General features: G+C 36.8%; 1 protein-coding gene across 6 annotated transcripts in view; it reads right to left on the reverse strand.

The window, feature by feature from the left end:
* Ccser2 (coiled-coil serine rich protein 2) overlaps positions 1–22,704 on the reverse strand; it is a 130,750-nt gene that overhangs the window by 15,644 nt on the left and 92,402 nt on the right. For 2 of the 6 annotated variants that reach the window (XM_060390908.1, XM_060390907.1), the window contains exons 7-10: positions 14,294–14,377; positions 10,167–10,253; positions 7,915–8,004; positions 2,169–2,301 (exon numbers count right to left, since the gene is read on the reverse strand). In XM_060390908.1, the coding sequence (XP_060246891.1) occupies positions 2,169–2,301; positions 7,915–8,004; positions 10,167–10,253; positions 14,294–14,377 (394 nt within the window). The remainder of the gene's footprint in view (positions 1–2,168; positions 2,302–7,914; positions 8,005–10,166; positions 10,254–14,293; positions 14,378–22,704) is intronic. The other 4 variants (XM_060390910.1, XM_060390909.1, XM_060390906.1 and 1 more) reach the window with 2 other exon arrangements.

The following is a 22,704-nucleotide window of genomic DNA, read 5'->3' on the forward strand; positions in this document are numbered from 1 at the left end:
TTGTAAATGAAACATTACAATAAAAGAGAAACTCCTTAATTCTCTTCTATTATTTCTAGTCAACCTCTATAAAAACTGAGTGCTAGGAACCGAAATTCAGTTACATGCAGAAATGGACAGTACCCCATTGAACATTCGTTTAGTACAGAAAAAAAATTAACATCTATTCTTACGCTCTCTGGAAAACCACTAAATTCCTGATTTCACAGCCTTACTTCATCTCCTCTCTCTCTCTCTCTCTCTCTCTCTCTCTCTCTCTCTCTCTCTCTCTCTCTCTCAAACACACCCACACAGGAGGTAGAAAAACAGCTTTGATAGCATACAGTATTGGCTATCTGCAGGTGTGAATCTCAGATAGCACAGTAGCTAATTCATATTTCTTTTCTGAAAGAAACTCTGAAACACAGTGAGAGACGCTGAAGGGGTGTAAAATGGTCCTGTGGATATGGCTCAACACAGATCCTATGAGAATTTCTAGAAAAAGACATACCCACCCATCTCTGAGTGGCCAGCAGAGCCAAATCACACAACTAAACCCTTTTTCCTAAACTGGGGATGCAGAAAGGGATTTGATCCAGGAAAACCAGAGATCAGTCTTGATTGCAACACTGTAGCACCTAACCAGAACCCAACAGCACTGAACCCACGAGGAAAAGGAAGAAGCACCCCCCAACAGAAGGCCAATGGCCAGAGGAAAGGATAAGGAAATTCTAAGGCAACATAAGTTAAGAAATTTGCAAAAGGGATATTTCCAGAGATATAAAAAACAAACAAACAAACAAACAAAACAAAAAACAAAACAAAACAAAACAAAAAAACAGAAACAAGGAACCCTCCAGCTCCATTTGAATACAGGACAATTAACCTTACTTCAATTTCATATTGCAGCTAGCAGAGAGATGGCAGGGGCTTCGGTAAGCACAGAGGCAGGGAGGCTGAATTGAGGTGAATCTGTCAAGCAGCTCTGGCTACTGACTATAATCCTCAAAATACATCCTTTGTTAATGGTTTTCCTATTACCACTTTAGCAATTCAAAAAAAAAATACGGTTCCCCATGTGCTATGATTGTTTAGACAGAAGAAATGAATGCAACTACTCTAGAAGTAAAAGGGAAAGTTCACCAACATAGTACAATATCATTCCTCTTCTCACTGCCTCGGTCTAAGAGAGCTGGCTTCAGAATAACCTGTCCATAGCCCTACAAACTACTTTTCATCAAAACAAAAAGCACAGAAGAAAAGGAGGGGCACCAACCAAACTGTGTCTTATCTGGAATTCATGTTACTTTTTTCTAATTTTGATAAATGAAGACATAATTTTTCAAAAAAATAAATTTTATTCTTAGTTGATTGAAATTCCCCGTTGGACTCTCAATACTTCATTCAAGGAAAATCAGTAGAAAAGAACTGTAGGAATCACTATCAGAATAAACCACAGAGTAGGTGTGGCATTCTGATTAAGTATTTTTCATTAATAATAGCTTTTTTTTTTGAGGGGGTGACTTTTCAAAAAAGATAAAATATAGTCAACTTACCAGGTATAGTTAAATGCATAATATAAAGCAGTCAACACATGTTGAAGGGTCAAGAGATAATTGAATCATTACAAGCGTTAGTAAACCATGCATATTCAAAGCCACTGCTGCTACGCTGTGAAGCAGCTAACAAAGTATAAAGGCATATTAGTGGTTTTAAAAAAGGCCTTGACTTTTTTTAAAAGATTTTTTTAGATGGCAATTGAATACAATCAAAGCTTTTGATAAGGAAATATTTATATAAGTGTATAAGTGTATAAGCCTTATAAATATTTATATAAGTGTAAGCCTGATCCCTAAACAGTATGCATCTGTCCATTAACTCTGTGCATATTTAAAAAATAATTAGGTAAAAAACAATTTTTATTTATATATTTAATAATCTTGATAAGATTTTTTTAAAGACAGATGCATGTCAGCCAGTCTAGGGTCACCAGGAAAGACTTCAACAGCACTGTGGTGAAGTTAACCTCTGGTAGCTCTCAGGTAGCCATAGTGGAGGTTTCTTTGCATGCAGTCAAGGAAGTGTTAGGAGAGCAGACCACAGGAGTGCTCATGTAGCAGGTGCCTGTAGATTACTCAGGAGGGAAAAGCAGGTACTGGGGAGGGACAGGTCATGCAGAAGGGAAATACCATGATGGGGAAGCCAGAGCAGGATGGGAGTGAGAGACACAGACTCACTCTGTCTGCGGTGCGGTGGAACAGTCCGTGGCATCCCCTGGAAGGAGCCCTGCCAAGGAGAGAAGGAGGGAGCAGAGTACCCACCCTGTGCAGAAAGAGACGGGGCAGGGAGGCATAATGAAGAAGGGAACCAGGAAACCAGTCATATTTGTTTTCGCTTCTTAAAATAACACAGCAATAATGTTAATGAGAAGTAAACTCCATCTTTACCATAGAGCCAGCTCAAATTATTAACACATCAGAATTCAAATCCAGCTGTCAAATACTTGTACAAAGAATACCGTCTACTCTTTGTAGTTAACACACAAATAAACCTTCTGGTATCATTAACCCCATCATCAAATAGCCTTCAAAGACTCAGATTATCTGTTATTTTACAGAAAAAGGACTACAGAAGGGGAGATAAATTACATGTCTTAGCATACAGAAAACATTAATTTATGAGTCAGGAAAGCAAGAATTAGCACACAAAATTTTTATTTTCAAGTCACTGATTTTCAAAAGATTAGAAAACAAAAAGAAAGCTGGGGTTAGAAATGATTAGAATATTGTGACAATAAGCTCTTACAAAATGTGACATGCAAGCCATAGGTGATGCATGCTTTTTAGTATGTGTAACTAAAAGCTCCTTAATTTAACTTAATCGTATTTTACTAAAGTTGGAAGATCTGTATGCCAGATGTCAAACATTAACAGAACCAGAAACACATTTTGCTTCATCTCACCACTGTAGCCAAATTAAAAATACCTATAGATAAAACTACAACACACAAATTAAATATTCTCTTTATTTTGCTGCTATATTCTGTTTGCTAATTTATCACAGTTCTTCCAAAACATACTCAAAACACTTTCAAAAATGTCTTCCATAGGTCTGGAATAAACCAAATTGAATGACAGATACTTACATACAGATCAGTCGATGGCTATAACAGCCATGAATTATTTGTTACTGGCCTTGAAAAATAATTCCACTCAGATATTGATAAAATATATAACTATAAAATTGTACAAACAGCATCAGACATGAACAATGAATTCTTGTGTGCAGACTTATGTCTGTAGAACATGATGTCTCAGAAGCACAGGTGGCTCCTGCCAGTCTTTAAAAGCCAGCTGGCACATGCTATGTGCAAAATCTAATGTCTGAAAATTATAAACATTATACAGTGTAAAAGTAATTGTGTGACCACCTCACAAATTTCACTTGTTCAAATAGTGCTCAAAAAGTGTGTGTTTATGCGTGTGTGTGGTTTCACATACACAAACCCTTTTGAGTAGAAAATATAAAAATAATAAATGAATAAGACCCCTTAGCAAAGAAGTTAATTCCTTAATTCCCTCTGAGTACCTATCTCCAAATATACCAAAATATACACACAAGTATCTCTGAGTTGTAATATGGCAACTCCCAGTGAAGAGGAAAATGGCAAGTCTGAGTTTAAAGTTAGGATAATCCTGCAGAGATGTTAACTAGTAATCCTGCCCAGGCTCAGGATCAGGATAGCATTGGTCTCAAAAGAAAAGCACAGGGACAGATTAACTCAAAAGAGAAGGCTGTGAGACACACTGTTGTTTCAGTTACTCTGACATCCTATCTCTCAGGCAACAAAGGAAAGGAGAAATAGGTTTCTTGCTAATAAAATTATAAACATAGCATTTAGAAATCAATGTTTTTTGTGATGTTAAACAGTAGCATTCTGATTTTATGAAAATATAATGGAAAACATTGGTTACATGAGTCTATAGCACAAGCACCTAGTTCCTAGAGGAATGACTGCTTACTACAAATGGTATTAAACTTGTTAAACTGATCCATTGTATATGACTCCACTATCTTACAACACACATTATTGCAATCGTATATGGAATACCAGCTGTATATGACTCTGCTACATGCAGTGACAGGAACTAAGAATCTCTCAGCGTTAGAAGTAACTCCAACAGAACAATCGGAAATATACGCTAGAGCATTTTCTCTTGACTCCCTCATGTGCAACAATCAGTTATTAAACAAGGAGAAAAATGTAGAATTAGGTCCAACTGTGAATAGAGTTTTAGCTTGTACTAGCCTTTCCACCTGACATGACAGCCTGCATATTCCCACACTTGTTTTGATAGTAATCCAGGACAGCTGATTATGTGACAGGACACACAGATCCTTTATATTTTTCTTTGGTGTCTGATTGAGAATTAATTTTTTAATTATTTAAGTTAAGATGTTCAAACAAATGGCTGGTAAAAAGAATGTCATGATAATTTGGATTTTAATGTGCAAATTGACTTTCTATCTTTAAATGCTAAGATTAAATGTTTTAAAAACTTTATTGGAAATCCACACAGTAACAGAATTCAGCCCTTGCCCTATGATTTTCACCCAAATTATTTCTTTTTGGTTTTTAAATTAAGTATGATCACATCATTTCCCTCATCCTCTTGCCTTTCCCATATGCCCTTACCCCTTCACGAATTTATTGTTTCTTTTTCTTTTAAATTTATTAGAAGTCAGTATCAAATAATGCTATCATTAAGAGGAGGACAATGCAACCAGTCCTGATGAGACCTGACAAGCTAGGGTCAGACGGAGGGGAGGAGGCTCTCCCCTATCAGTGGACTTGGAGAGGGGCTTGGGAAGATATGAGGGAGGGAGACTGGGATTGGCAGAGATTGAGGGAGGGGGCTACAGCTGAGATACAAAGTGAATAAACTGGAATTAATATAAAAAATAAAAATTTAACTTAAAAAAGGGTAGGCTAGTGCATGGATCATTAAAGACTATCTTTGAGAAAAGCAACAAGGTCTCCTATAAAGCGCACTTGCTTTGTACTCATGGCCATCCTTTTCCATCAGCCTCCAAGCACTTGGATCAACAGGGCTGCACCAACCACAGATGGCTCTGTAACTTTATATATTTAAAATGAGCCTTTAGCTGGGCTTGATGGGAAAGCCTCAGGAAACACAGGCACGTGGAGCTCCGCTGAATTCAAGGGCAGCGTGGTATACACAGCGAGTTTCAGCAGCCAGGGCTAAGCACTGAAACCATGTCTCAAACAAAAATAAAAACAGTGAAATAAACTTTGGTTGCTCACAGCACTAGCCTCCCACAGCATTCCTGAGTCATGCAATTACTTGAACAAGTGGCTGCTCAGTTTTAGCTTCCTTGTGTGCAAGGAAATGAAATTACTGGCATCTAGGCATACTGTTAATTACAGTAAAGCAAGCCTCCGGAGAACTGTGGCTGTTTTTTCCACACTGAATGGAATGCAGCTTGGCACAGAGTAATATGCAGTTATCAATCTGCTATTTTTCTTTTTCTCTGCTGCCCTGCTTTGCTTCTTATTTCTTGTGGGTTCTCTACTCTGGATATCTTATTTGTAGCCACTAGTGGATAGCCTACTCCACTCTGACAAATCTTCAGAAAAAATTCAAGTGGCTTCAAAATGTTTGCTTTTTTCTACCATTCTGTTCTCACTGGTATACATCAACTCAGGTGTCCAACTATTTCGCATTTCTTTCTACCTCCTAAATGGCTTCCAACAAACCCTAGTCAGGAAACCTCTCAGCCATCACCCTTTTCCATCTTTCAATGCAGTCAGATTTCTTTCTTCATGTTTACACAATGTTCAAATGGAATTCTCACAGAAAGCCCAAGTAGATGCTAATAATCAAATGACTGTAGCAATGTCAAAAACACTGAAATGTCTCAAGTTATTTTGAAAAAATGTGAAAAAGACAAACCAGATTATAATCTGCAGCCTTCTCAAAAGCCTAGGCAGAATTTTTTTAAAAATTTACTTATACTAAAAAGATTTTTAAATAGTCTTTTGATTTCTAAAATTTCTCTCTAAAAAAACTAAAGAAGATAAACAAGAACTACACTGCATCCCCACATTTGTATCACCTAAACCTTGTCTAAATATGCTGGACTCTGAATTTAACATTTGGAGCAAGGTATAATTTTTGAGTGAAAAGACTATCTCTATAACTACAGTAACTGTTTCCAAAATAATGTATTTCAAGTGAAGTCCAAAAAGCAGGGGGAAAAGACCACAGAGTAAACTCATTCTTAACTTGAAGTAAATAAATAAGCATTTATCTATTCACTGAGTGAAGCTCAGTGAAACTCTAGGAAGTCCTAAATTAGACTTTCTGACTCTGTACTTACATGAGCTTTCACACTTACTTTCACAGTTTTCTTTAGGACACATCTGTGTTTCAGCCTAACTATGTACTTAGTATTGCTAAACCCTACCCCCACCTCTGCCTTTACTAGCTGTTCTGTAATTAGTTAAGGATATTCCATTCCTATCATCCTGGAAGGCTCTTCAGTGTGCTTTGGGGGATAATGAACTATGGACCAGTAGTCAGGAGTCCTAAATTACAGAACTGTCCCAGCCATCTCTTTACTATAGAAATGTAATAGGCTATTTAATGTCCCTTTATTTTTTATTCCTACCAACAACAACAACAACAAAAAGAATGTAGTCAGGTGATGCCTATAAAAAATACAATAAAGAAAGCTAAAGTCCTGAGGTTTTTATAGTGCTTGGTTAAAACCTGGCCTTTATTTCTCCCAAGATCACTGTAAAAATTGAATATACTGAGGTTGTTCTGGACCAGTTACTTTTCCCTAGAGTTAGGAATAAAATTAATATCCTATTTCCAGAACAGTGAGGCTGGCTCGAAGCCAGGGAGGTTATGAAGTTTAATGACTTCCATAAAGATGCAAAGTAGTTCCTTTGGCTGTTTAGGAACCGAATGAGCAGTCTGCATTTATCTATGTATTTCCTTCTCTAATTCCTCACTTCTCCTTCAAGAACCAGGATGATCTTAAAATAGGTTTATTTTCTATTATCATATCGTATCATCCCACACAGAGAAAGCTATTACATATTATATGAAAAGAAGCAAAGTAACAATTTTGTAAAATTTAAAGGCTTATAGTTATGTTTTCTATATTAGATTGACTTTATTAGCCTTTATATTTTCCTATTAATTTGTATTGCTGGGATTCTACTGCAATAGAGAACACAAATAGAATCACAAGATATACTACACTCTAACAGAAACCTATTGCTTAAGCCATATAATAGGATAATGACTGACATCCTGAAGTGAGTTCCAGGTACTGGCAGTGAATAATAGGGTACTTTCAGCACTAAGTATATTTTAATGTATAACACTTCCAAAAAACAACAAACAATATCTAGGTGGCTATTTCCTACTATTTCGAATAAATCATACCCTAACAATGTTTCCATGTATTAATATTTTCTAATTCCCCCACTAATTTTTAATTATAACAATAAAACCTATTTGGAAAAGTTTCAACACAAAAGGAAATATGCTACATCATACACCTCCAAAGTGGGATATACTGTACAAGTGGGACCACAGTATTACTACTCCCACAAAAACATGCAATGGGAAAAGAGTAGACAATCAAACAAAATGGGCAACGGTGCACAGGATGGAAAAGCTAGAAAAAGCACATCTGCTTCTATGGAACACACAAGACAAGCTTTGAAAAGCACAGAGTACCTAGGCAACAACAGAAGAGCAACTCACCTAAAGGAGGAAAACAAAACAAAACAAAACAGCTATGGCAGATTCAAAATTATTAGTGGTTAGATTGGAAATCAAAGCAACACACACACCTAAAATAGCAAAGGACAAGAGTCAAGAACAGGTGACTTACAGGAAGTCTTCTCCAGGGTGTCTGGGTGTATTTATCAGCATATGTACACTTGCCCTCTTTAGATTTCTGGTGACAGTTACACCGGGTCGCCTGGACAAAACCACAGATATTTAAAATGGTTAATTTTACACATACACACAGGCAGTTACAGGCTGTGGTAGAAAGAACAAGTCAAATCTCAAGTCACAAAGTGCAATGCATCCCTGGCTACGTTTATGGCAAATGTGCCTACATGAAACATCAAGGTCTATTCAGTCATCTCTCCCTTTTCAAAAATGGGATTTAATGAAAAGCCAGTGAGCTACAATTTTAAATAGTCAAAATTTCTCTTGACAATCTCTTAAATTGTCTAAAAAAAAAAAAAATCACACTATATAATTTTATGTGTATGTATAAACATGTGTGTGTGTGTGTAGATATATATATACAACATTACTTATATAGATGTAAAATATATATAGCAATAAAGGGCATAAAAAGAATACTACCAAAAAACTATATTCTTGGGCTGGAGAGATGGCTCAGAAGTTGAGAGCACTGCCTGTTCTTCCAAAGGTCCTGAGTTCAAATCCCAGCAACCACATGGTGGCTCACAGCCATCTGTAATGAGACGTGGTGCCCTCTTCTGACCTGCAGACATATGTGCAGGCAAAAGACTGTAAAAATCAATCAAGAAAAAAAGAAAGAAAAGAAAGAAAGAAAGAAAGAGAGAGAGAGAGAGAGAGAGAGAGAGAGAAAGAAAGAAAGAAAGAAAGAAAGAAAGAAAGAAAGAAAGAAAGAAAAGAATGAACTATATTCTTTTCTGGTCTATTTGATCCTGTTTTAAAGCACTGCTGCTGGCCCATAACATGACCTTCATCAGAGCAACTGTAACTACTTACAAGAGAACTTCACGATTGGGCCTGATGACACTGCTTCATAAGACAGGGTGGAAAGGTCCCAACAATTCACCTGAGATTCTTGACACTCTTTTCTGCATCCACCAACCAACTACATCTAACTTCTGCCCCAATGACTGCGGCCCTGTTATCTTTGGGAGTGTTAGAGTTTATATTTTGTGAGCATTAACTAAGGAGGAACTCCATCTATGCACCTACTGGGTGAGGATTTCCAGTGGTGTGGATGCTTTGGGCTCACCCAGGCTCCTTTCTGCAACCCCTCACTCATTCTCTGAAAGGAGACTTAGCAGACTCACTGATCGCCCATGTTGGACTACTGCACTTCAAGTTGGTGATGGTGCTCTATAATGAAGAGATGATGTCTGTTTAAAACTCTCTGAGGAAACTGTTCCGCAACAAGGATGGTTTCTTAAATGAGCCTCTGAAGAAACTCTCCTGGGTGTTAAATACAAACAGTCCACATGCTGTATCTGTTCCTCTGGGCAGTGCTGCGGAGCCTCTTTATGATCCACTAACTTTACTATACTGGAAGATTATTAATTGAACAATAAGCTCTCTACACAAGTCCAATCATCTGCCTTTGAACTTTTAACCATATCTGACCTGTCCTGATTTGTTCATGAACTGGATGCCTATAGTATGACCTCAGTGGCACAGAGTTCACTGTTTATACCCTTGACATGATGAGTGAAAGCAGTATTTTATAAAGCTGATTTTGCTCTGTTATATTGTTTTTTGACTTTCAATAATTTTTTTTTATTTTTCTAATTTTATGCAGTATGTTCTTTTTAACCTGGCCTTTTAATTATTATAAACTATTCTATAACTGAATTCAAGGTACTATACAAATGGTTTTCTTATGAACATTTGAAATCACAACAACTATAAAAATACGAAGATTCCAGCATGCTTAAGGGATCCGACGGATCACTTATTGCCACAGAGATGAAGTATTTCCCTAGAATCCTCTTCAGTATAACGCAATTCTTAAGGCCAAGTACTTACTGTCACTCTGCTCACAGAGAGAAAATACCAGGTACTCATTTCTCAAAACATGTTTGAAGGAAAGCCATTTACTCTACTTCAATAAGGAAAGTAAAATGGAGAATTTTATATCCCCACAAAAGAGGCCATCAACAATGAACCAACAAAGAATTGTTCAAATGAATACTTCACATTTTATTTCAAAATTCAATCATATACTTTACTGGAACATATATACTCTAAACACAATGCTACAAGAAACTCTGAAAGCCAAAACAAATGTCAAACTCCACTCCTACCCAATCAATCTTACAGAAAGAAACCCAGTCCCACAATGAAGAGCCTGTTTCAGTCTGTTAGAATACTTACAAGCTGATGCTCTAATAGTTGAATTTTTTCATCTTTTTTCTTTATTTCCTCTTTAAGTTCTTTTATTTCATTTAATAAATCTTCATTCTAAAATATGAAAAAATACTGTTATGTAAAATTTTATAGTAAGAAACACAGTCAGTGAAGTCAAACAATGAATGAATGATTTGTTCATATAAAAGGAAATCTAAAAATTTTTAAATGATTTCATGGTCTAATGGCAACTGACATGTAAACAATGAGCAAAAATGCTCATATAACTGCTATCACCAGGTTCCCACTGGGATAAGCATTTATGGTGATGCTGAATACCAGAGGTGTGTGCTGCTTCCCTTTCATTAACATAATAAAGAAACTGGGCCAAAGGTCATACAGAAAAGGAAATCACCATGCAAAACTGACTTCAACTAAAATTTCAAGGGACACTTGTTTTCAGTTGTCTGTCAGAAAACATCAAGGACAGGACAAACAGAGGGAATGGTGTGACTAATGTACAAGAAAAATTTCAAGATTGGCTCAGAACTCAGCAAAAGATAAATACGCCAGATGAGTGCCAGGGAGGGAATGTTCTTCAATGAGCCACTGTCCTGACAAGCCTGCCTGAATTAAAGAGAAAGGTACCAGCCAACATCATCAACAGACATACCCAATACTGTAAAAAGGAAGCCTCTGTCAAGTTATGCAGTAGTCTGACTACATTTCTAAAATGGCATCACTGTTAACCTATCCTTAACAAGTTTGTATAACATTATTCAATTATCCACATATATAATATACTGAGGAAGCAAAATAAGAAATTAGAGTTTATATTCTCATGAAGTATTTTTTTTTGTAACAAAAGCATGTAAAATAATGATGTGTTGTCACTGAACAAAATATGTCATCTTCAGATATAATGAAACAGCAATTCAGGGTGAATATAATAAAAATATGTAACATACATGTAAGAGATTGCCTTTTTAAGTTAAAAAAATACAATGATTTTAACAAAAGATCACAAACATTAAACAGGTTTTTAGGATGTCACATAAGTAGCTCAAATGACAGGAAAAATCAGTTTATAAAATGCTATCATATATACTGTAATTAAGAAAGACTGAAGAGCCAGAGAGATGGCTCAGAGGTTAAGAGTACTGGCTGTTCTTCCAAAGGTCCTGAGTTCAATTCCCAGCAACAACTGGTGGCTCATGACCATCTATATTGAGATCTAGTGCCCTCTGCTGCCCCGCAGGCACATACGCATGCTGAATATTGTATAAAAGAAAGACTGAAGAACTTAAAGAGGAAGTAAAAATTTATAAATCAAGAGGAAAAGATGGATTAGAGAAGACAAAAGATATAATTACATGAATATACTAAGGATACATTTCTATACTATACAAAAAGTAAAGTCATTAAAATTTGACATATATAACTCATTACACAAGATCCTAAAACATTTGTATCACTAACATCAAGGTTAAAAACATGAACATTACGAGACCATATTCAAGGCTCCAAGAAAAGGCCTACCAACTCTCACAAATATGTAAGTGGTAACTAATGGAGAAACAGAGAGTGTTGGAAGTATTTTTGCAGACACTAATCAATGGGAACATATCCAATATAATAAAAACTGGCATTATCAGACCTGGCAGTCAAGGTGCTATCTAAACACAAGCCTACAGCTTGTTTTTCAACATGACAGACATCATGATGGAACATTGTGTAGCCATTATTTATGTAAATATGGATTCTACAGTGTTGGAGAAAATGTGCCTCCATGTGACATTTGGATACAGTACAAAGCAGTACAGTGGACACTGCTCTGTGGAGTAACACCTTAGGTCACAGGGAAAAGCTCCTGCCAGCAAATAGGCTCCATCAAAGTCTTGAAAATGAGCAGAAGGACTGAAGATTCAAAGAAACACTGCAAACGTGGCTCTTCTGAGCGCAGGACGTGAGGCGAAGCGTAGCACACCCAGTGAGCTACACACAGTACGTCGGCCACATACTTGCTGTGGCTACAAGGTAAAAAGTAATTTGACTAAGAAACTAGGCAAAGGTCATATTGAAGATGACCAAGGCTAGCAGGATGGCCTTAGTCAGGAAATGACAGATTTGCATTTGAGTTTGAGATGGCTTTGACAGTATGGAGGAAAATTTTAACCACTGTCATTATTAGGAATCTGCATCCAAGGCATTATAATACTCCTGAAGAGAAAGAAGCCTGAACCAAAGAATGGTCACAGCCTTGAGGAGAATTGGCAATTTACACCTAGTGGGAGAAGCCAAATCCATCTCGAGCTTGAGTGGTATTACAAATGGCTATGAACCAAAAGAAATGGAGAATACAGGACACAGTAAACTATTGGATCTCAGCTTGGATAAGAAGTAGACCATAAATGAGGTACCCACATACAAAAAGAACAGGGTGTGAATTAATGTCAGTTTTCAATGTGTCTGTCATGTAATATAAAACACATGGACAAACTAGAAATGAAAAACAATGATAACATGGCAATGTAAAAAGCTGAAAATAATTATTTCTCTTCATAGCAAGTTCCTGGCCTGGTGTCGTAGCATATATTTGTTAACACAGCAGTTCAAATTTGAGGAAAAAATTATTTGGAAAAAAAAATGTCATCCACAAAGCTGAGAAAAATTTAGATATTCTCTAAGGTCATCTACACCACTGGTTTTAAACCAGATGCATACATGAAACTGTTTTTTTAGAAGTCATTCTTGTGCAGGTCTGCTGATGTGGAACACTACCGTACAGCCAGTAGGGTGGGAACCCCAGGCTGGGAGTGACTGAGCAGTAACAGGTGGACGGCAAGTGGAGGAGGCCAGAGTAGCAACCCAATGTAACTACTGCACTGCAGTCTCAGGGTTATGATTGCTCCACATACCACTTGGTTCTTTAAGCAGCCTCTGCTCCTCTGTCCAGTGTTTTCAGCCTGGGACATGTGAACCATCTGGACGTAGCATCTGCCATGTCCAAGCAGAATTCAGATGAATTTCCCAAAGCTCTTTTTCCCTTACACAGTAAGGCTATAGCTCAACACAGGGTTGATCCCTCAGTTTGGCTCATGGATTGAAGAAGATACATGAAGCAGAATTTCAGCTGATATCCAGACCATATGTAATTAAGTGAGACTTAGTGCTATGTTATTTTAATATATTTCTGAAATTATCTGTCATTTGCAGTGACTAACAAACATGAGCAATTACACCTTAGAAAGTGATGTGAATGTCTTTACCTGAAAATATTTTTAAATAATTTATTTTATTTTACTTTATGTGTGTTAGTATGAGAGTGTCAGATCCCCTTGAACTGGAGTTACAAAGAGTTGTGAGCTGGCATGTGAGTGCTTGGAATTGAAACCTGGTCCTCTGAAAGAACAGCCAGTGCTCTTAACCACTGAGCCATCTCTCCAGCCCCTACTTGAAGATATTAAATGAATCAATATTTATGTAGGCTAGAGAAATAGTTATAAAAGAGCCTATACTAAAATCTAAAGAGCATAAAAATAATATTTTCAATACTTATTAAAATATGCATGGATTCTATAACTGAATTTTCAAACATGGAAAAAGTAGCCTTTACCTGAATGTTTCTTCAATTCTCTAAATATAAGTACCTAACATTTTAATTCTATTAAAAACCTTATTTTGATAATTATTATTCATGGGTATAAGCAACAGTAGCAGCAGAGGGGCAACTTACTTTCCAACTGACAAGACATAACTTACAGCATCACTAGACTATCACTGTAGTTCCACACAGTGGTAAAGGTTCAGAGGAAGTCTGATTGTTCTCCCAGATAGCAAAGCTCTAGGTTGGTCCATTTTGTAGCAGAAGTAGACCTCTCTCACAGCCATGTGGATGTTAAACAAGTATTCGGCCACTGAGTTAAGATTTCAGACCATTTTTATGATAGTTGCCTGCGCTGACCTTGAACCCACTATGTCACACAGACTTCAAAGCAGACTCCTGAGTGGTGAGAGCCATAGGCATGTGCCACTACAACCTGCTAAAAGTTCTGTTTATCTCATACCTCTATTATTCAAAGCTTAAAATGTTATTGCTATATTGTTTTTATAGTGAAGACTTTGAAATCTTCAGTGTAACTACCTAGCCATACCTTATATATCTGATCTCCGTCTTCTGGCTCTGGACTGGATGGCAATGATAGCTGAACATCTTGTAATGATCCACTTCCATCATGCTACCAGGAAAAAAAGATAAAAATGAAAGGTGAATACAATAATCATCAATATACACTTGAACTCCAATTCCCCCAGCTCAAACACTGAAAAACAACAAGTAAGAAAGTAAGAAAAAAAAGTAAGGCTTCAGAAAACTCCTTTCACCGCTGAACTGGCAGAAAAAAATGTGGAAGAGAAAGGGAAGAAGAAAAATATAGCCTGAGGAAGCAGCAGAACCACTGACTGTAGAAAAGGACTATAGGAAATGTCCTAAAGACATTTAAAATTAACTCAGCTAAGAAAAGAGTGGGAAATTCAGTTGAATTTTTTTTGGTTTAGACACGTTTTGAGTATAAACAATTCAAAAGTAAATTTAAAAACTCAACAAAGCTTGGCCATAAAAATTAAATAGTAGAGACCCAAGAACCTGTATTGCATGATGTAAAACATCTGAAAAAAAGCCAAATGATGTTCTGTGCCGGATCACGATAGACACAGACAAAGGTACTGAGTAGGGAGGAACACCAGGGACATTGAAGAGGAAGCGGGAAATGTCTTAATGAGATAATGAGATGGTGCTATACAAACCAACATACAAAGGTCAAGCTCATGATGAATATGTCATAAGCACTCTACTAGCTATAGAATGTACGTCACTAAGAAAAAGTGAAAAAAACCAAAATATCTTTTTTGAAATATTTTGAAAATGAGAGAACATTATTAAGTTCTAGACTTTGCTGAACTAATTTACTAGTTTTAAAAAATAAATCCCATGTACAATGATTCAAAGAGACAATTCAAGAAAGGTGAACCAGAACAGAAAATGCCAGAGCGAGGCTGAGGAACTGAGTCTGAGCACTGCAGCACCACCAGAAAAGCTCTGAGAGCATTACCCTCCTCAGGGACAACAAAGTCTGCAGGACCAGGATTTACCTGACCTGAAATAGAAGTGTCTGAACAGGATTGGGAAAGCAGTTGGGCCGTTTGTTGTACACTAAACCTATTCAGTAGATATGGGCTAAGAATAGCAAAGCTTAACAAGCAATACAGATTGCAGTTACAACTAATAAGCATTTGCCAGATTCTCATAAATTGAACAAATTACACTTCTTCTAGTGATACTATGGACACTGAGACTTGAGAAGGAAAGGAGGAAAGAGAAAGACAGGAAAGGAAGGAGGGAGTAGGAAAAGGAGGGAGGAAGGTAACAAGGAAGGGAGGAGGTGGAGAAAGAAAAAGAGGAAAGGAAGGAGGGAGAAAGTTGCTTGCGTGCATGTAAGCATGTGAAGAGCAGAAAACTATCCTATGTGTCATCCTCAGGAATGACAAACTTTTTCCTTTGAGATGGTCTTCCATGGGCCTGATTTACCAATTAGGCTAGGGATTTCTTCCTGTCTCTGCCTTCCCAGTGCTACTACACACCTGACAGTTTTACATGAGTAATGGAAATCAAAATTCAGATCCTTGGTTTTCAAGACAAGCATTGGAATGAGTTATCCCCCTGGGCCCAGAACAAGGGAGAGGAGAAAAGGCATGAAAGGAGTGTTTATTTTATAACACATATCTCAATAAGAAGTTCATTTTTACTCTAATGACATGGCATGTCAATGCAGGATAAGTTTTACAAGAAAATTGTATTTGAGAAAAAGAGGCTCTGAAAATCTGGCCTACTTCCAAATATCTAAATATATTCTTGACTACTGTACAGAACACCATAGAACGAGAGAAAACACAGCACATACTGTTTTGCAATGGCTGTGGGTGTACTCGTGGGAAGTTATGCAGTAGGGCAAGAAAAAGAAAAGCCCAGTTTTATTGGGGGGGGGCAGGGGGAAAGAGTTCAGCCAAACCAGGGGAAAAACCAGGGATTAAAAAAAAAATCAGGAAAACCATTAAGTTGGATCTAAATTCCTAGGTACACGCCAAACACAACTGCTCTTGAACAGCTTATCAAAAGTTGAGAGATAGCTGAGAAATAAACTAAAATTATACCCAGGCGCCAACTAGCCTCTGATGAACACCAAATAGAGCTAGACCACAGGACAAAGGCATTTGAGAAAGGAACTGTGGTTTTGATTTGGAACTTGTAGACTGAAGCCTGTGTGTGTATGTGAGGGGGGGGAGAATTCACTATAGAACTCAAACAAGATGAAAAACCACGTATAACACTGAAGTATGCAAGACACAATGCAAAATTACTATACAAACAGAAAAATGTCAACTCACAAAACATCAAAGCCATAATGCTTTAGAATTAATTAGAAGAGATGTATTAATAAGAGTTATCATAAAATTTCAAAATTAAAGCTAAACTCTTGATGTAAATAGAAAATGTCTCCCTCTACAAATAAAATATGTAAGGTAAAAATAATTATTATTTTTAATATAAAGGCTCACTTCAGTACTTGGGATGATAGAGTGAATAAGAAAACAGTTCGACAGAAATGGTTCAATATAATCAATGAAAAGAAAAAACACTGACCAGGAAAAACAACAGAGTCTGCTGAGGAGTGTGTGAGGGCAGTAACAAAAGGTTATTTTGGTCACTGGTGTCACAGAAGTGGGCAAACATGAAACACAGAGCTGAGAGTTTAAGGAGCTCTATTCAAAGAACTGATCACCAAACCTAGGACCTGTGAAGACACGCTCACTTCAATAGCAGAGAGACTCCTAACAGATGGAAAGAAAACCAAACTTCTAAGCCTGTGTGAGAATTAGAAGAAGTCACAGGAATAAGAAAATGAAGCTGTTATAGACCAACGTTTGCGGTATGGAACTACAGTGGTATTTAGGGGAAGTGATGGGTTGGAAAGGCTGACCTAAATAAAAACGTGTCACAACAGTAACCAGAACATAAAAACCAAGAACAAGCAGAGAACAGAAACTAAACAGGAAGGAGCAGGAAGTAATAAAACAAAAAACACAATTGATGAAACTAATAACAGTTTCTTTAGCCAGGTAAGGCGGTGACTGCCTTTAATCACTGCACTGGGGGGCAGAGGCAGGCCAATTTCTTTAAGTTCCAAGCCAGACCCTGTCTTAAAAACAGAAAAACAAAACCAACAAACAACAACAACAAAACAAAAAACAAAACACAAAAACCAGACTCTTCAGAAACTATAAAAACATGTATCACAACTGTCAATGGCAGCTGGAGGAATGCAGACCAAGACCAGTGCCTGAGTGGAAGGTCGTTAAACATCTCAGATATTGAGAATCAAGAACCATGACATTCAAGTTCTACATATACAAACTTGAAAACTTATATAAAAGGAAGAAATTTCTCTAAAAATAGAAAGTTTTAAATTCATCTAAGATTAAACAAATACCCTGTGTAAGCCTATAACTACCAATAAACATGAATTCAAATTTTAAAGTTTTTGACAGTTTAGTGATAAGTCCACATTCCTTACAGCAATACCGAAAAAGAGTGTAAATTATGACCAATAGTCTTCAAACATGAAAAATTCCCTACCATAATACTGAAAATCAAGGTATCTGAAAAGTAAATTGTGTCACGAACAAATGAGATTAATTCTATGAATACAAGGCAATACAACTGAATACTTCAATTATCTAAAAGGAATGAAATCATACATACAAAAATAAACAATCTCAGCACATGCCAGCACAAAGGACACTGATGAAGGGGGTCAGAGGCAGTATGAGCTATACAGCAGCACTGTAGAGAAATAGAGGTAAGGAGAGAGGAAGCCGAGTAGTGGTGGGGTAGGGGAACCAAGCAAAGCAGAGTACTCACAAGGAAGCTGCAAGAAGCCTTAAGCTGGCATTATTAATTTTTTTCAAGGTTTATTTATTTATCTATTTATTTATTCATTTATTTATTTACTGCTTATCATTCTGCCTGCATGTGTGCCTGCACACCAGAAGAGGGAACCAGATCTCACTACAGATGCTTATGAGCCACAATGTTGTTGCTGGGAGTTGAACTCAGGACCTTTAGAAGAACAGCTAGTGCTCTTAACCTCTGAGCCATGCCTCCAGCCCTGGTATTATTTAATCACTTCATTTGTAATATTTTTTGAACATACACTAAAGCCTCAAAGCTAACTTCTATAGCTGATAAGCAAAACTGCCAAACGTCTCTAAGCTACAAAGGCACTGACAAATCCTTAAGAATTTATTTCCTATCAGTACTGTTCTTTATTAGCTGGGTGTGAAGATAAGAAGTCAACCCAAAACCCAAGGCACTATATACTCAATTTTCTTTTCCCCAGATAAGGTGGCATGAAGCCCAAGCTGGGCTCAAACTTGCTGCATAGCTAAGAATGACCATGAATTCCAGATCTTCCTGACTCACCCCCCAAGTGCTGGGATTACATGTGAAGTGTCCCCATGCATAGTTAATGAGGGAGTGAGAACCAAACCCTGCAGGCAAGCCCCGCACTCTACCAGCTATGCTATCTCCCAGCTCCCAAACTAATACTGTAAACACTTGGGGCGGGGGGGGGGGGGGGTGACTGTATAGGCCATCCTAAGAGATTTAGGAATCACTACTAATTAAGTTGTTTCTACATCTTAAATTTCTAAAAATCTTGCATTCTATTTTTAAAGCCTAGCAATTTAGATTTAGAAGATCAAAGAGGAGAAATGGCTTTTACTTAGATCAAAGCACAAGAGCTCAGTGATCATCAACATTCTCCCCACCTGAATTAATTAGTAAAACTATACTCCTCCCTTAAGTAAGACATTCACAATGTTAATATTATCTGTTTAACCTCGCCTAGGATGAAAGTATCTGGGCCAAAATTAGAAAATACTTTGAGTCTCATAAAAACATAAGGAAGAAAATTATAAATGAATTGAAAACGTTATATTTTTAAAGATGGCTTTGCAGGTAAAGGACACCTGTCACCAAGCCTGATGGCCTGAATTCAATTCCCAGGAACCACATGGTGGAAGATGAAAATCAAATCTTCCAAGGTGTCCTTTGTCCTCTGGCCTCTAGACACATACACATACATGCTATAAATTAATACATTAATTAACAAATAATACTAAGAAATAACTTCACGTGATTTTTTTTAACTTCACAATTTACACAATAAGGAAATAATACTTATTGATGTTGGACACTGTTTTGAGTATTATGCATAAGCATATTCAACAAATACAAGAAGAAAAATAAGATACAAAGCAAAGAACTGAAAAAAAAAACCAACAAAAAACCTAAGCAGTTTAATTAAATGACTGCCCAAATATTCTGGGCTTTACTGAGGGAAATATCACCAGTTTCTTTAAACTTTAAATTCTAAATGCAATTATAATGCTAATGTATTCATCCACAAATCACAGAATAAGACATGTGTTCTTAGACTGAGAGCTGAATCCAGGGTCTTGTTCCAGCTCAGCAAGAGCTCTACCACTGAGCTACATTCCCAGTCTACACTGGGAATTTATAAAAAGTGACTACACCTTCTCATGTAAAGCATGAAAAGATTATTTTCAGCCAAACTTCTTCCGCATTTCTTGTTTTGAGACAGCATGAAAGTAAATTTTGGAGTGACATTTAGCTTCCACGTATTAACCACTAGAAATCTGGTAATGCCATCTTACCCAGGAGGTTCTCCCATGAGTTTGCAAAAACTGGGGTCTTCCTATGAGTTCCAGAGCAGCTACAACGGACATGAAATCTTGAAATGGTTAGCAAAAACTTCTGGTAGCACTGATCAGTCTGTGCTGACAAACATCATCAGTGATGTCAACAAAGCTGCTTTGTGTTCAGACAGGCTTAGTGCCCAGGTCACGGACACATCTCAAGACAGGCAGCACAAGAAAAGGAAAGGGCTTCTTTTTTATTTTCAAAGGTGGTTATGTTTGTTTGTTTATAAATTCAAAGACATCTAGACAATGAATACAATCACAATGAATACAGTTCACAATGTCAACTAACAATTTTGAGAACTACTGTCTGTAATTGATCTATGGTGTTTGAAATCTAGTAATTCAAGCAATATTTGAAAATATAAAAGCTAGACTTATAAAGCCTGATTTTCAGTTTTTCAAAAGTAAATTGATCCTAAGAGATGCTTGAAGCAAGCATGTTAGACAAAAGAAAAATACCTGATATTTAAAAATACATGAGTGTTGAAATATACTTAAAAAAAAAAACCTTATCATAGTGTTTTGAGAAAATACTATGTGTAAACCTATGTTTAAATTTATCAGTCACCCTAAGTAACGTATCTTTCTATACTGCCCTTCCCCCAACTTCCAGGCAGGCATGGTGGTACATGCCTATAATCTTAATATCCAGCACTGAGCAAAGAAATGAGGCTCACTAGCCTAGAGCATCTAATGAGACATTGCTCATCACCCTGCCCAAAAAAATTAAAGGAAGAAGAGAAAGGGAGGGAAACACACCGAAGCATTTTTTTTCTAATTTTCTCTGTTTTGATATTTTAAAAACATCCAGCCTACAAGCAATCTGTTCTATACTGTTCATCTATACTACTATGAGAACGCAACACTTTTTTTTAGTCTTTGTTTTTCTCAGTGACTACTTTAGTGTTTTTCTCCTGTTTCCCATTCACATCCACTGCTCTATGTTAACACAGTATCCTGAGCTAAAGATTTTGTTTGTTTGCTTTGTTTTGCTTTGTCCCCCCTCATCTTTTCCAATGTTCACAAAGCTTACCCTTTAACATTCCCAATTTTGGACTAATTTTCACAAATTCCAAATGTAATGATGCTAAGATACTGGTTGAAATTATACTAGACCTATAAGCAGTACTGCAAGGAATTGTATATTCACACCACACACCTCAGATTCAATCTTCATTCATTGTTCATTGCTCAAGCAGCATGATTCCCTATGCTTTGTGATACACCATTCTTCTATTTAGCAACTGTATGTCATCCCAAACTCTAAGCTAGCCATTCTCCTTAATCATATATAATCTATGAATTAAACAATAATTATATACTTAGCCTTCCTTTAGAGCAAATATTTTCTACATTGGTTTCTTCATAAAGCATCTCAAATATCATTCTATAGACTTACTTTTTAATGTTTTACCTACAGTGATAATTCTACTTTATCACTTAAACCACACATTTATAGTTATTAGATTTGAAATTTTGAATATACTATAATTTACCTATTTTTTTGTGGGGATTGGAAATGACATAGAATGAAATAAACTTCCTGTCACATCCAAGTACACTCCATATGCAGTGAATATGTATGCAGGCATATATGTGTTCATGCATCTGTATACACTGTATTAGAACACGTTCTATTAAATACTGTTTATCCTTATTACTTATCTTTAATAATTTTATATGGTTTTACTTAACTAAATAGATATATAACTATTATGAACAAACTTCATGTCAAGACTCACAAGCTAGGCTTAACCTAGTTTTAAGAATAATGCACTGATGTACAATCAAAAATAAGGTTCTCCTTTTTGACTTCAATGCTGTCACACTTTTTGACATTCAAACAGTACTTAACAGAATATGAAGACTGACAGAGTAAAAACAAATAAATGAACTTGAAAGAAGAGTTCACTTTGGGGACACCTATGTAACAGTGTAACTCAAGCAAATGATTAACAATTCTCAAGTTTTCATACTGTAATAGGCCCTGAGACCATAGTACAACTGACACCATGATGGAAGTACCATTCAGGCCTTGAATTCCAGCACAGAGGCAGCAACACCTGCCAGCATGAGAACAAAGGCCTAATCTATCAAAGTCTAAAGTTCTGGGAAAAGTCCCTAAATGTACTAACCTTGTTCTTTGTTTTCTGTAGTTCTATTTCTGGCTAAATGTTCTTTCTAATGGAGGTGTGTCATCGATGGTGTGGTTTTGTGCTTAAAGCCCACCGTGAGAAAGGCTCAGGGCTGCACTCGGGTCCCGACACCCAGTGTTGTTGCTGGTCAGCTAATAAAGACTTTCTATTGGCTTGAACCTATGTCCAAGTGCTCTTCTCTGATATATACCTCACAAAAATACTGCCCACAAAAATTAACAGATGCAATAAAATCCCTATCAAAGTGCCAGGGACTTGCTTCACAAAATTAGTAAAATCAATCCTAAAATGTACACAGAACCACAAAATTACCCAAATAGTCCACGTAATGTTGAGCATAAACTTTCTAGCAGGAAATATACTTTAATATGTGGCTTGATCCAGCAAACCCATGCCCTGAGCTTCAAGAAAGTTACTGGTCTTAAAAAATGTACTTGAGGCTGGAGAGATGGCTCAGAGGCTAAGAGCACTGGCTGTTCTTCCAAAAGTTCTGAGTTCAATTCCCAGCAACCACATGGTGGCTTATAACCATCTATAATGTGATCTGGTGCCCTCTTCTGGCCTGT

This window comes from Meriones unguiculatus, chromosome 9 (assembly GCF_030254825.1).
Source record: "Meriones unguiculatus strain TT.TT164.6M chromosome 9, Bangor_MerUng_6.1, whole genome shotgun sequence".
NCBI classification, from domain to species: Eukaryota; Metazoa; Chordata; class Mammalia; order Rodentia; family Muridae; genus Meriones; species Meriones unguiculatus.